Source organism: Macaca nemestrina, chromosome 7, assembly GCF_043159975.1.
Source record: "Macaca nemestrina isolate mMacNem1 chromosome 7, mMacNem.hap1, whole genome shotgun sequence".
Taxonomy (NCBI): Eukaryota; Metazoa; Chordata; class Mammalia; order Primates; family Cercopithecidae; genus Macaca; species Macaca nemestrina.
The window spans coordinates 12,324,181-12,338,503 of NC_092131.1; the positions used below are offsets into that span (position 1 = coordinate 12,324,181).

The window sequence follows — 14,323 nt, forward strand, 5'->3', positions numbered from 1 at the left end:
CAGTCCAGAGATGAAAGTTCTCCCCTCCCAGAGAGGCATGTTGGCTCTGCTCACTCCTGCAACCTTTTCTCATTGTCCTTGGCCGTGTGTATCTGCCATCGGTGACCCCGGTGTCAGCCTCCCTCTGAGTGCAGAGTGCTTCCCTCCTCCACCCACCCTGGCCTGGCGCTGTCTACCACCTGCCCCTCCAATGCCTAACCCTTGCCAGCTCCAGTGCCCTCAGCAGGCAGTGCCTCCCAGCCACCTTCCTCAAGCCAGGTGACAACCACTCCTTTGAGGTCCCGTGGCCCCTGACCTCCTGTCTCAAAGCTCGTGCTGGCCTCACTGTAGCTGCCTTACTGTGCGTCCATCCCTGCCCTCCACCCCTACTGCACTGGACATGGAACCTCACCAAGCCAGAGCCACACTTGGTCTGTCTCCATATCCTCAGCACCTGCACTCAGCAGCCACTTAGTGCACTGATTCATTAGTCTATCAGTCGGTAACCCAGTTCCTATGCTGCTCCAGCCTTAAGCTGGTGAGACAGCTGCTGTCTGGATGCAGGTTCCCAAGGAAGGAAAACCCTCCAGCCAACACCTGTGCGTTTGGTAAAAAGGAACTATTTCCAAGCATGGTGTGTGCTCCAGGCTCTGGGCAATTTTTTATTTTATTTTATTTTATTTTATTTTATTTATTTATTTATTTATTTATTTATTTATTTATTTTAGAAACAGAATCTCTCTCTGTCACCCAGGCTAGGATGCAATGGTACCATCATAGCTCAATGCTGCCTGGACCTTCCGGACTCAAGTGATCCTCCCACCTGGCTAATTTTTTTTTTTTTTTTTTTTGGTAGGGACAAGGTCTCACTATGCTGCTTGTGCTGGTGCTGGGCTCAAGTGATCCTCCCATATCAGCCTCCCAAAGTGCTGGGATTACAGGCGTGAGCCACTGTACCTGGATGGGTTTTTAAATTAATTAAATCTAGGTGTTATCTCCATTTTCCAGATGAGAATATGGACATCCAGAGAGGTTAAGTGTCCAGCCAGATGCCACACAGCTAGTGAGTCATGGGGTCTTGACCACCGGGACCAATTCTAGATCCTTCTGGCCTCATGGCTGGCTCTTTCCCAGACGCGTGCCTGTGGGGTCACTTAGCCAGCTAGCTTTGCTGTCTGCTGGGCTTTCCTCAGTTTCTGGTTGTAGCCTTGGACCACCTGAGGGAGGGGCTGGCTCACAACAGCCTGTAGGCCAAGTGCCCTTGTGGTGTGTTTTTATCTAGCCAGTGAGCTGAGAATGGGTCTGACATTTTCAAAGGGTTGTAAAAACAAGGAAGACAATGCAACAAAGACTGTATGTGGCCCGAGACAGCTAAACATGTTTTCTACCTGACCCTTTACAGGAAGAGTAGACCTCTGCCAATAGACAGTGTTCCCCAGACCATTCTTCCTTGCGAGGGTTTCAGGGAGTGACCAGCGGCTGTGCAATGGTTGTGGGGGGCTGGCTTACCTCAGCCTGCCTTAGAGGGAGTGGTGACAGAGGCAGCAGTGCTCTAGGCTGGCTGAGGAGCGGGCTGACCGGCAGAGAAAGGGAGGACCAAGAGCAGTCTGATAGTCCCAGGGCAGAAGCTAGTCCCCAGAACCTGGCGGGCAGAGGTCACAGGAACATCGACCCTCTCAGCCTACAACCTCAGAGGTCCCTCAGAGACTCTCTGTTCGACTGTCCCTCATACCACATGAGGTGGTAAAGAAGCACCTCTGAGAGCTTCTTCAGAGTAGTATAGTGTCTGCTGTCTGCTTATTTGATGCTGTGGTCGTAGCATCAAGTCTGGCTCTTAGCATGTGCTTAAATCCTATGTTTCATTGAACTGAAGTAAAATAGGCAGAATTGGCCAAGAGGAGGCTCAGGTCTCCTGAACTCTGCCTGCAGCCTCGCCCAGCCCACAGTTTGGTTGGTTTGAGGCACCCCTGCCTGCTCAACCCCGCTGGGTCCCTGGGTTTCATCTTCTATACCCTCTGGACACCAACCACTGAGCCTCACAGGCCACGGGCGTTGCCAACAAGAAGGGGTGCTCTAAAGCCTCGCTGCCCATTGATGATTAGAGCCACGCTTCCCCACTGTCCCATCATCTGAGATTCAGCGGGACTCATCTCTGTCCCTCCCATTCTTTGCTTAATAAAAATAAAAGCTGAGTTTTTGGAAGCCAGTCAAGTCACACACTAGCCGAGAAATTAGAGCCAAAACAAATACATTTAAATGCTTGCACATCCAATATGCTTTTCAAGTAAAGCATTCAAAGGCAGGGAGTGGCTACAGGGAACATATTCAGTTGTTACAAAAAAATCAAAACAGGCCTGAAGGGAAAGCAAATCATTGGGAGAATCACAGGATGGGTTTCCAGAGCACAGCCCGCTAGGTTGCCTGCCTCCCCCAGCCAGCCCGCGTCCTTTGGCCCAGCACGCGTCTGATGGCCTCTTCCATTTTCTCCTTCTCTTTCATGGGTTCTCCCCTGAAGCTTCCTCTGGCCCCATGGAGGGCCTGGGGAGGGTGCCCAGCTTCCCAGTAGATACTTACTAACTGATGAGTGAAGACAATTTTTATTTTTAATCGTGATGATTTTTACTGCAATGTAATAAAAATTGTAATGTAAATTCTAAGTGCTTAATAGAAAAAAATAAGGAAAAAAAAAACTTTCAACAGTGGTCCTACCCATCTCAACCAAGTAGCCTTCAAGGTCACTGTCCCTCTCCCCCCATGCCGGGAGCGAGAGGCCTGAGGGTCCCATGGGATGTGCTTAAAAGCCAGGCCTGGAAAGGGCTAAGGCCACTGCAAACAGCCCCGGCTTGATCACACAGACTGTTTAATGGCAAGACGTCCCAGCCTTTTTCTTGAACTCCTGAGCTCAAGCGATCCTCCTGCCTAAGCCTCCCAAAGTTCTAGAATTATAGGCATGAGCCACCATGCCCGGCCCCAGCCTTTTGCTATGACTGTAATTTTTTGTTAATGTTTTGTTTTGCTTTTACTAGTTGTTGAGCTGTGACTACTTAATATAAAATTTTGTCTCTTTTTTGGTATTGCCATTATATCCTACAAATTCCCATTCATGAATTCATTTTAAGCCTCCTTTTTGCTGGCTGCATAATATTCTAAAGTGCAAGTGTACCATAACTTACTTAAGCAATCCCCTATAATTGGGCGCATGAGTTGTTTCTGGTTTTGTTTTGCCATTTTAAATAATGCCGTGTTGAGTTTTTTGATGCGTTAAACTTTATACCCATTCTGGGCTCATTTAACAACATTGGCCTTACTCTCTACAAGGTATTGTGGGAGATTGGAGGATAAATGAGATAAAATCCCTTTAAATAAAATGCAGATACAAATAAGTTTAGTTCAAAGCAGTTACGTGGTTGCTATATACTCAGACGAGAACTGGGATACGGAAGAGTTTTGCCTGGACTTACTGGGATTTCAAGAAAGTCACAGGAGAAAATCTGAGACTTTGCAGCCATAGCCCAGGGGAAGTCAAATGGACAGTCCAGCAAAAGGGGTCTCTGGTGGGTGACCTATGCCAGCAGCAGGTGTTACCTGGGCTGGCATAGCAAGCGGGTTGCATCTCAAGCGTTAAGTTCATTTTCAGTGGTTGCGAGGAGTACTATGCGGACGTCAGAGGGGAGCGGCTCAGTGGGTAACTTTAGCAGCGCCTGCCCATAGACCCAGGTTGGTGGAGCAGTGGGGATGGCATACACCTAACACGGCCATCCCCAGCCTGAGAGGTTCATCTCAGGGAGAGCTCAGGGCTGGTTTTGGCTTGGCCCATGCCCAGAACTCTGTTCCTTAGGTTGAGGCCTCTTTGAGCCATTCAAATTAAGACGATTATGGGTCCAGACATTTCGGACTGCAGGTTTTGAGGTCCTCTTTTGGAGAGCGTGCAATCTGAATAGACAGACGAGAATTGCCTCTGGGCCCTAAGCTGGGAGAACAGGAAGCAGGGAACCTGGGAGGCCGAAGACAAAGCAGTTTTGCCAGGCTAGAGCCCTGGACTGCTTCTCCCAGAGGACAGACCTGTTTTCCTTCCCTGCTTAATTCCAGTCCTGACAAATGCACCCACCTCTGGTCGTATTGCCCGACTAGGAGCGCCAGGGGAGGGCTGGTGGTGGGAGTGGGCCTGTCCCAGGTGTCCTGCCGGGGGCCTCTCCACAGCCCCCTACATTCCTGCCTGTTGAACTGATCTGTGGCCCTTTCTTAAGCCCCTGCAGGTGCCATGACTCAGCAGCCCCAGGAGGACTTTGACAGGAGCGTGGAGGATGCCCAGGCATGGATGAAGGCTGTGCAGGATCAGCTGCAGGTCAATGACAACACGCAGGGGCCTCGCGCAGCCCTGGAGGCCAGGCTGTGGGAGACAGAGGTATGCAGAGGCGTGACCTCAGATGGCCCTGTGGTCTTGGCCCCGTCCTGCCCCGCCCTCAGACCTCAGGTTTCCTATCTGTTAAAGGCAAGGGTGGACTAGACCAGTGTTTCTCAAACTCTGATGTGCACACAGATCTCCTGGAGATTTTGTTTAAGTGCAGACTCTGATCCGGTCTGTGGAAGTGAAGCCCAAGACTTTGCTTTTGGCAAGTTCCAGGTGATACCATTATTGCCGGTCCTTGGAACACACGCTGATGATAAGGAACTAGAGCCTGTCCTCTCACCCTGCTGTCCCTGCAAGGGGAACCTGTGCAGCCAGGTGGGTCCCCCAGCCCTTGCTGGGGGGCTTCCCACCCCTTCTCTGCTTCTGCCTGGTTGGGGTCCCTGCCAGATCTGGATTGGCCAAGGTCTTCCCCCAGAGGAGAGGAGAAGGGGCTCTGCCCAGCTAGGAGTGACTTCCTGAGCTTCTCCAGAACCGGAGTCTGGCTTTACCCACCCCACCTGGCACAAGTCCATGTAGCACTAAGTGCTGGTGCCCAGTGCCTGGCCTGGCATCGTGGTGCCCCTTTCTGAGAGTGGGTTGCCCACAGCCTGGGGACAAGAGGGAAGAATACTGAGCTAAGAGTCAGCAGCTGGGGTTATTATCTCCTTGCTGATGCTAGATTGCTGTGTGACCTTGCTCAAGTCCCTGTCCCACTCTGGGCTTCAGTTTTCCCATCTGTAAATGAAGCAGTTGACTTACACACCTCTGGGGTCACATCCATTTAGATACTCCATAATTCTAATTTATCACCCAACAATGGTTGCTCGCAGTTGGGGGGTGCTGTCTTCTCCTATAGCAAACCAGTCAGCCAGCCAGGCTGGAAGCAGTGGTGACCCCACAGCTGGTTCCTTGTGTATTTCCTTTGTGTGTGTTGTCTTCTCGATTCTGCACACTGCGCACCGTATTGCATATATCTCGTGCCCTTTCTGGAAGTGGACAGTGGGAATTAAGAATCCTCATCACCTTTCTGAGTCAGTGTTTGATTTCAGTGTCACCACCACATCCAGAGGCAGGGGCCTTTTGTCTGCCTTTTGCAACTGGGAAATGGAGTCTCCTCACACCGTTTCCTGTTTCTGGAGAGCCCTCTCACTCACGTTCAAGCTCTCTGCTGTGCTCCCTTTGCCTTCTGTTTGGGAAGCTCCCTCACAGATCACCCAAGAGTGGAATACCCCCTGCTTTCCGCCATCCCTGTGCCAGGGCTGGGGCTGTGCAGGTGGGGGAGGCCCACCCTGCTCTTGAGGGTTCCCAGCCTAATGGAGACAGATATGCAGTCAGGGTGACTGCACAAGCATGTATAAGGCACACCCCTAACGTGGGTCCCGTGACGTTATTTTCTTCCTCTAAAACCTTCCATGGCTCTCACTGTCCACCAAGAAAAAACAAACTTCACCCGGCATCAAAAGTCCCCCACTATCTACACCACTCTGTTTTCCAGCCTCAGCTCTCCACACTGTCACCCTCCCAAGCTCACACCGGCCTCAGCTCTCCACACTGTCACCCCTCCCAAGCTCACACCGGCCTCAGCTCTCCACACTGTCACCCTCCCAAGCTCACACCGGCCTCAGCTCTCCACACTGTCACCCCTCCCAAGCTCACACCGGCCTCAGCTCTCCACACTGTCACCCCTCCCAAGCTGACACCGGCCTCAGCTCTCCACACTGTCACCCTCCCAAGCTCACACCGGCCTTAGCTCTCCACACTGTCACCCCTCCCAAGCTCACACCGGCCTTAGCTCTCCACACTGTCACCCCTCCCAAGCTGACACCGGCCTCAGCTCTCCACACTGTTACCCCTCCCAAGCTGACACCGGCCTTAGCTCTCCACACTGTCACCCCTCCCAAGCTGACACTGGCCTTAGCTCTCCACACTGTCACCCCTCTCAAGCTGACACCGGCCTCAGCTCTCCACACTGTCACCCCTCCCAAGCTCACACCGGCCTTAGCTCCAGCCACTGTCACCCCTCCCAAGCTCACACCGGCCTTAGCTCCAGCCACTGTCACCCCTCCCAAGCTCACACCGGCCTTAGCTCCAGCCACTGTCACCCCTCCCAAGCTGACACCGGCCTTAGCTCCAGCCACTGTCACCCCTCGCAAGCTCACACCGGCCTTAGCTCCAGCCACTGTCACCCCTCCCAAGCTCACACCGGCCTTAGCTCCAGCCACTGTCACCCCTCCCAAGCTCACACCGGCCTTAGCTCCAGCCACTGTCACCCCTCGCAAGCTCACACCGGCCTTAGCTCTCCACACTGTCACCCCTCCCAAGCTCACACCGGCTTCAGCTCTCTACACTGTCACATCTCGCAAGCTCACACCAGCCTTAGCTCCAGCCACTGTCACCCCTCCCAAGCTCACACCGGCCTTAGCTCTCCACACTGTCACCCCTCCCAAGCTGACACCGGCCTTAACTCCAGCCACTGTCACCCCTTGCAAGCTCACACCGGCCTTAGCTCCAGCCACTGTCACCCCTCCCAAGCTGACACCGGCCTTAACTCCAGCCACTGTCACCCCTCCCAAGCTCACACCGGCCTTAGCTCCAGCCACTGTCACCCCTCCCAAGCTCACACCGGCCTTAGCTCCAGCCACTGTCACCCCTCCCAAGCTCACACCGGCCTCAGCTCTCTACACTGTCACATCTCGCAAGCTCACACCGGCCTTAGCTCCAGCCACTGTCACCCCTCCCAAGCTCACACCGGCCTTAGCTCCAGCCACTGTTACCCCTCGCAAGCTCACACCGGCCTTAGCTCTCCACACTGTCACCCCTCCCAAGCTCACACCGGCTTCAGCTCTCTACACTGTCACATCTCGCAAGCTCACGCCAGCCTTAGCTCCAGCCACTGTCACATCTCGCAAGCTCATACCGGCCTTAGCTCCAGCCACTGTCACACCTCGCAAACTCACACCAGCCTTAGCTCCAGTGACTGTCACACCTCGCAAGCTCACGCCAGCCTTAGGTCCAGCCACTGTCACCCTTCACAAGCTCACACCGGCCTTAGGTCCAGCCACTGTGACACCTCACAAGCTCATGCCCTCCTTCGATTGGCCGAAGACCTCCTAGACTTTCCATTGCCAAGCCTTTGTTCACGTGTTGCCTCTGTTAGGAATGCTCTTTTGTTTGGGTCTGCGTGTACACAAGAAATGAAACCCTCCTGTCCGTGCATCTTTCCTGACCAGTTTCCCCCTTTCTCAGCCCCGGCTCCTGACCTTCCCTGTCTGTGGGCATCACAGCCCTGCCTGTGTGCTCACTGTGTTAAGGTGCTTAGCATTTCAAACTTTCTACCCTTTGCTGGCAGGTCTTTCCCCGCAGCTGGTGGTTCTGGTTTAAGCAAAGTCAAGGGTGGTCCTTATGAAGACACATTGGCAGGCAGGGTGGACGGGCCCTGGAAGCCAGAGGCAGCACTTCTGTGGGCCCCGAGGGGGTGGGAGTCCAGGCAGAGGGCAGTCATGGCCTGAGCCTTCTGCCACTGTCTCCTCCCACGCGGCTCTGGCATGCTTCATTTATTGTGTGTTTTGCCATTTTCAAAACCAATTTCACAATAAGAAAGAAAACATTTTCCTGTTGCCAGCTGGTAAGAGGGGGCAGCTAGTGCCTCTCGACCTACCCGTGGGACCTGCCCCCAGGTTCTGGGATCTCCCTTGTGCTTCCTCCACCAACTCTGTTAGGCTTGTCTCCAGTGCCTGTTTGCTGCAGTGACGAGGACATGGACTCTGATCCAGTTCTGATCCTTAATAGCCGTGCAGCCGGGGGGATGTCCCATGCCTTCCTGGGACCTCATGTTCCCATCTGTAGAGCAGGAGCGAACCCCCTCAGCCCTCGTGTTCCCAAGGGGTTAAGGGAAACTCCAGAATCCTCATGGGATGGGAGCTTTGTGTAAGGTGTGATTGGAGAACCCATCACTTCTGGGTTGAGAGCTTGGCTACTGGGCCTGCAGGCCTGGGCTCCAAAATCTGCCGTGGCTGTGACACCTCAGGAGGGTTTCCCAGAGCTCTCTGAGCTTCAGCTTGCTTCTGGGGAGAGTGATAGCTGCTGCCTTGCAGGAAGGAGGGAGGATTGAGGAGAATCACTTATAAACACGCTTGTATGCACAGTGCAGGGTATGCTGGCAGAGCTGGCTAAATGGAGGCGATTGTTTCTTGTGGTTTTAGAAGCTGGGATATACAAGGTACCAACTGTCCCTGACCATCCCCAGAGCCTCCAGGAGTGGGTCTTAGGAGCTTCCAGCCACACTCCCAGGTCCAGCATAGGTAGTTATTTATTTGTTTATTGAGATGGAGTCTCGCTGTATTGCCCAGGCTGGAGTGCAGTGGCACGATCTCAGGCTCCCTTGTCCTGTATCTGGGTCCTGGCCTGAGCCAGGCAGCTTCCTCACCAGCTTCTGGGCCACCCTCTTGGTCAGGAGCATCCTGGTGTTTCCCAAAGCTTGGTTTCCCAGTGCACTCAACCTTCAATATATCTTACTTCCCTACCTTTGCTCAAATATCCTTCTCCAATTGTCTTTAATTAGAGACCTGCAGGCTTGATGCCAATGCCACCTTCTCCACAAAGCCTTCCTGGATTTCTCCCATCCCTCCTTGAGCTCTCATACAAACTTTGCGGTCTCTTCTGACCCTTTTTGCAGTCATCTACGCTCTTATCTGCAGCCCTCTTTCCTACCAGCTTGTTCATCCAGGACCCTAGCACCCAGCGTAATGCTCAGCTGGGGGTCACCTGGTCTTGGCCGGGTTGAGGGAAAACCCTGATTAACCCCATTCCTCCACTTTCCCGGTCTCCTGATTCTTCTCTCCAAGGTGTTTCCTTACATCTGCTCCCCACCTTCTCCTCGACCTCATTGGCTGCTTCAAATTGGAATAATTTTGTGGCTGCAGTTCAAGTACTTTCTCCCACTTGGCTGCGCAGCCCTTGCCAAGCACTCCTGGACTGTGTCCTTGCTGGTGACGGGCTATAAAAGAACCTCGCACCAGCCAAAGAGTGTAATCATCAGGGCAGTCAGAGTGGAGTCTACTTCTCAACATTTGGCTTTTCCAGCCCAGCCACAGCCTCTGGCCTCCCCTGGCTTCAGGCCTCCAATAAACACCCTACAGGTTGATCTTTCAGGGCAGATGTTTCTTCTCCAAGTCGGGGAAGGCGGCTTGGTGTCTGGCCTGCCTTTGGACCAGCCAGCTCCTCTGCTTTGGTAAAGAAGCATCAAACTCACTCCCTTGAAAAGGCAACGGGTCTTGGGTCTTTGTGTCCCCCTCTGTCCAGCCTGTGCCTCTTTCATGAGGATAAGAAGGACAAAGGTCCAGGGGCCTGGGGGGACCACACAGTCAGGACACCAGGCTTTGGAGAAGGGGCCATTGTCCACACAGGACATTCCAGACCTGGCTGCTCCTTCTGGGTGTGGCCAAGGGACGTGGAATTTCACTTCTTCCCCAGAGTTGTTGGCTCCTGTGATTTTCAGAGCTGGACTCCATCCGAGCTGCCACTGGGAGCAGGTGTGGAGGAGACTTCTCTGGCAGCTACAGAGAATCATTCCTAAGGCTTGTGGTTTCCGTGGGTCCCCAGCTCCCCCGTTTGTAAAATCGGACTTATCGTGATGCCCGTCTTGCTAGCTTGGGGAATATGAGTCTCCTTTCACATTTCTGGGAATCAGAAACATCATCTTACTTTTTTTTTTTTTTTTTTTTTCCTGAGATGGCATGTTGCTCTGTCACCCAGGCTGGAGTGCAGTGGTGTGATGGCTGGAGTAAAGTGGCGCGATCTCGGCTCACTGCAGCCTCCGCCTCCCGGGTTCAAGCAATTCTCCTTCCTCAGCCTCCTGAGTAGCTGGGATTACAGGTGCACGCTGTCGTGCCCAGGCTAATTTTTGTATTTTTAGTACAGATGGGGTTTCACCGTGTTGGCCAGGATGGTCTCGAACTCCTGACCTTGTGATCTGCCCGCCTCAGCCTCCCAAAGTGTTGGGATTACAGGTGTGAGCCACCGTGCCTGGCCCTTTTTTTCTTATTTTTATTTTTTTAGTGACAGGGTCTTGCTCTGCTGCCCAGGCTGGAGTGCAGTGGTGTGATCATGGCTCACTGCAGCTTCAACCTCCTGGGCTCAAGCAATCTTCCTGACTCAGCCTCTTGAGTAAAAAGGACTATAGGCATATGCCACTATGCCTGGCTAGTTCTGTTGTGTTTTGTTTTGTTTTCATTAAAAAAATGCTTTTGGAGAGGTGGGATCTCACTATGTTGCCCAGGGTGATTGCAAACTCCTGGCCTCAGCAATCCTCCTGCCTTGGTGTCCCAAAGTGCTGGGATTACAGGCATGAGTCACCACGTCCGGCCTACTATTATTTTTAATCAAATTAAATCTCTCTCTGAATGGCAACAAATTCATCCTCAGCCATGCTGTGGAACCCTGCCCCTGGGTGGTGTGAAACGTCCTGGGTGGATAATCATATTCAGTCTAGAACATTCCGCACTGATCCTTGGGTCTTCGGGCCACACTGGCCACTATGGTACTTTTGTTTGCCCCATCGTTGCTTGCTGCTGAGAGGGACTAGGGGTCCCTGTCTGGGTATTGCTGTGGCCATCACCCCCTGGGCTCCTGCCACATCCTGCTGCTTGGCCAAACAAACCCTGTTTCCTCTCTTGGGGCGTCTCCCCATTCTTCACTCTCCCTGAGCACCCCCCATGCACATGCACAGAGAGACAGCCTTTGGAAGGAGCTTGTTTGCCTCACTGTTTGGTAATACACGTAGGAGGGGAAGTCCCTCTATACTGTTATCATCGTCATCATCATCATCATCATCAACGATTATTGTATGGAGTAAAAAAAAAGGATGGGGACCGTTACCCATTTGCACACATTGGGGAAGGGTCTACATAACTGTTCAACAGTTTACAAAGTACACTAACTTATACCCATGTTTAATTCATAGTGTTTTTATTTTATTTTTATTATTTTTAATATTATTTTTTGAAGCAGGACCTCACTCGGGCACCCAGGCTGGAGTGTAGTGGCTTGATCATGGCTCACTGCAGCCTCGACCTCCCAAGCTCAAGCAATCCTCCCACATCAGCCTCCCAAGTAGCTGGGACTACAGGCGTGTGCCACTACATCTGCCTAACTTTTAATTTTTTTTTTGGTAGAAACGTGGTCTCACTGTGTTGTCCAGGCTGGTCTCAAACTCCTAAGCTCAAGCAATTCTCCCGCCTCAGCCTCCCAGAGTGCTGGGATTATAGGCATGCAGCACTGTACCTGGCTAATAGTGTTTTTAAAGTTAATATTATATAACCCTGGGAGATGGACAAGCAGAGATTGTTATCGTTGTCTCAGGATGAAAAAGGGAAACTCAGAGTAGTCTAGTGACCTGCCTGGGGTCACACAGCTGTCAGTGGGGCCGCATTCCACATGGCAGGAGCTCCTCCCTCACCCCAGCCGTGGGGAAGGGTCAGAGACAAGCAGGCTACTGGGAAGCCAGTGTGAGGACACTGACCGCCAGCCCCCGGGGAGACAGGCTGGGGGTCTGAGCTTGAGCTTTAGGCCATGCCTGCTGTTAGTAAAGACAGATCCGAAGATAAGGATAATAATAATAATAGTGAGCAGGTAGCGACTGGGATGCAGTGTGGACTGGGCAGTGTGCTCATGGCTCTCCCTACATTACCTAATGCTTATCTTCCCTCATTCTTAGGCCTAGAGAATGTCACTCCTGTGACAAAGGTCACATCAGTAGTGAGGAGTGGCCCTGGGTTTGGAATCCAGTCATATTTGCCTACAGAGACCAAGCCTTGGCTGCCACTGAATAATAACAGTGGAATAGTAACTGGAATAGTAACATCAATGACAACAGCTAGCATTGCTTGGAGATTTACTCTTTGCTGGACATCATGTGTTGGTCTTGGTCCTCCAAGAAGCTGACACCAAGATGAGATAAAATGTGCATGGCATTTATTAGGGGGATCACCCCTGGGAGAATATGGGGAGGAAGGGAACCAGGAGAGGCTGGTCAGAGGGATGGAGATGTGACCCCAAGGCCAGGAGAGCAGGGAGGAAGGAGCAGGGTCAGGAGGGGCCATCTCAGACTGCTGTGGGTTCTAAGGCAGTTAGCAGGAACATGGGCTGTCTGTGAGTTACAGTCACTCACTCAGCATCTCCCAGGAATGGAGCTGCTTCAGTGTCCCGGCTGCTCTTGGTCTCTGGTGGGAGCAGCCTCAGGAGCAAGCCTCTGGTGCAAACTGCAAAAGACAGAGATGATTCTGGAGCCTCAGCTGGACCCCGGGTTGGGCCAGCTCCCTGCTGTCCCCTGAGAGGTAGATTCTCACGCTGTACACTGAGACATGTACCTCACATGCATTTTCTCATCATTTAATCCTGAAAAAAATCTGAGAGATAGATGTGATTAATACTTTCTTTTTACAAATGAGAAAACCAAGTCCAAGGAGAGAACAAAACTTGTCTGAGTTCACACTCTAGAAATGGGCTGAGTGGGGAAGGAGGAAGCCATTCGTCGGACAGCACCCAGCATGCTAATCGCCTTTGCTCCGCCTCTTACCCTCAGAGCTATTAGCAGGTTGCCCAAGACCCCACAAGAAGGGGTGCAGGGGCTGTGATGTGAATCCCAGATCCTCTGGCCTTCGAGTCCTGGCTCTTTGCACCCTGCCACTGTCTTCCCAACGCTGTGCCTGTGTGCCTTTTGCTCAACCTTGGAAACTGGCTTGTGTGTCCACAACAGAAAATATGCCAACTGGAGCCCGAGGGGCGTGTGAAGGTGGACCTGGTGCTACGGATGGCCGAAGCCCTCTTGGCATGCTGCCCTGGGGACCAGAAGCCCGAGATCCTGACCCAGCTGAAGGACATCAAGGCCCAGTGGGAGGAGACGGTCACCTACATGACTCACTGTCACAGGTAGGGCATCCAGGGCCTTTGTCCACAGCCGCCATTGACCCTCCTTGCCCACCGCGACACTAGCTTGGGCCCTCTGCCCAAGAGACATTTCTCTAGTCCTGGGATTCCAGGAGACAGGATATTCTGTTGGGATTAGGGCCAGCCCTGCCTGCCTCTTTCTAATTATAATCAGGTTGAATGATGATAACAGACACTGGGAACCCAGCATGTTTTGCCAACAATTCCCAAGAGACTTACCGTGTGTGCATCCTCCAGAGCATGGCACAGTGGCTCTGGAGAAAGAAGGCCTGGGGCGCTGCTAGCACTGTAGCCAGACTCCCTGCCTGTACCAGGAAGCTGGGTGGTGGTCGGCGGGGACAGGGGGTGGTGGGGAGCAGACACTCGGACAGACCTGGCATTGACTCTTGTCCTGCTGGTTACTTCCTGTGTGGCTTTGGGAAAGTGACCTGACCTCTCTGAACCTCAAGCACCTCCTCTGGACAATGGGAATAATCAAGTGCTCCTTGAAGGTTGTTAGGAGGGTAGAACGGGATAGCAAGTGTCAAGAGCGAGGTACACTGCTTGGCGCAAAGTAGGCCCTCAGTAAACAAGAGCTGCCAGGATCATCTCCATTTTTATAAAGCAAGGATGTGCATGGAGATGGGAATGACTCTTCCCAGTGCTTTCCGTTTTCTAAATCCTCGCACTTGAAATTCCGAACAAAGTGGCTTGATGTTGGCTGGGGAGATAGAGCCACCTCCATGTTAGAGATGGAGAAACTAAGGCACGCGAAGAGGCAGGATTGCAGAGTGAGTTCACAGCACCCCTGGAACCCACACGCAGGCTCCCAGCCTTCTGTCCCCATTGGGTTCAACAAGCCCACAGATGCAGCGGTGCTTTGCCGCTGCCTGGACACATCCCAGCCGCAGTCTGCTCCTAATATTAGTGGGTGTGCGTGTGCCAGGGGCCTGGAGAAACTGTGTTCAGAGCCCCAGTGCCAGAGAGAAATGATTGGGGGTGTCTGTGCATTGATAGTGGGAGTTCAGG

The 14,323-nt window shown here is 52.7% G+C and overlaps 1 protein-coding gene across 10 annotated transcripts in view; it reads left to right on the forward strand.

Moving 5' to 3' along the window:
* LOC105467472 (spectrin repeat containing nuclear envelope family member 3) overlaps positions 1–14,323 on the forward strand; it is a 113,662-nt gene that overhangs the window by 41,967 nt on the left and 57,372 nt on the right. For 8 of the 10 annotated variants that reach the window (XM_011717087.2, XM_011717086.2, XM_011717085.3 and 5 more), the window contains 2 exons: positions 4,227–4,384; positions 13,125–13,297. In XM_011717087.2, the coding sequence (XP_011715389.2) occupies positions 4,241–4,384; positions 13,125–13,297 (317 nt within the window). In that variant the 5' untranslated portion in view covers positions 4,227–4,240. Of the gene's footprint in view, positions 1–1,027; positions 1,043–4,226; positions 4,385–13,124; positions 13,298–14,323 lie in introns of those variants that run through there. The other 2 variants (XM_071099649.1, XM_011717088.3) reach the window with 2 other exon arrangements.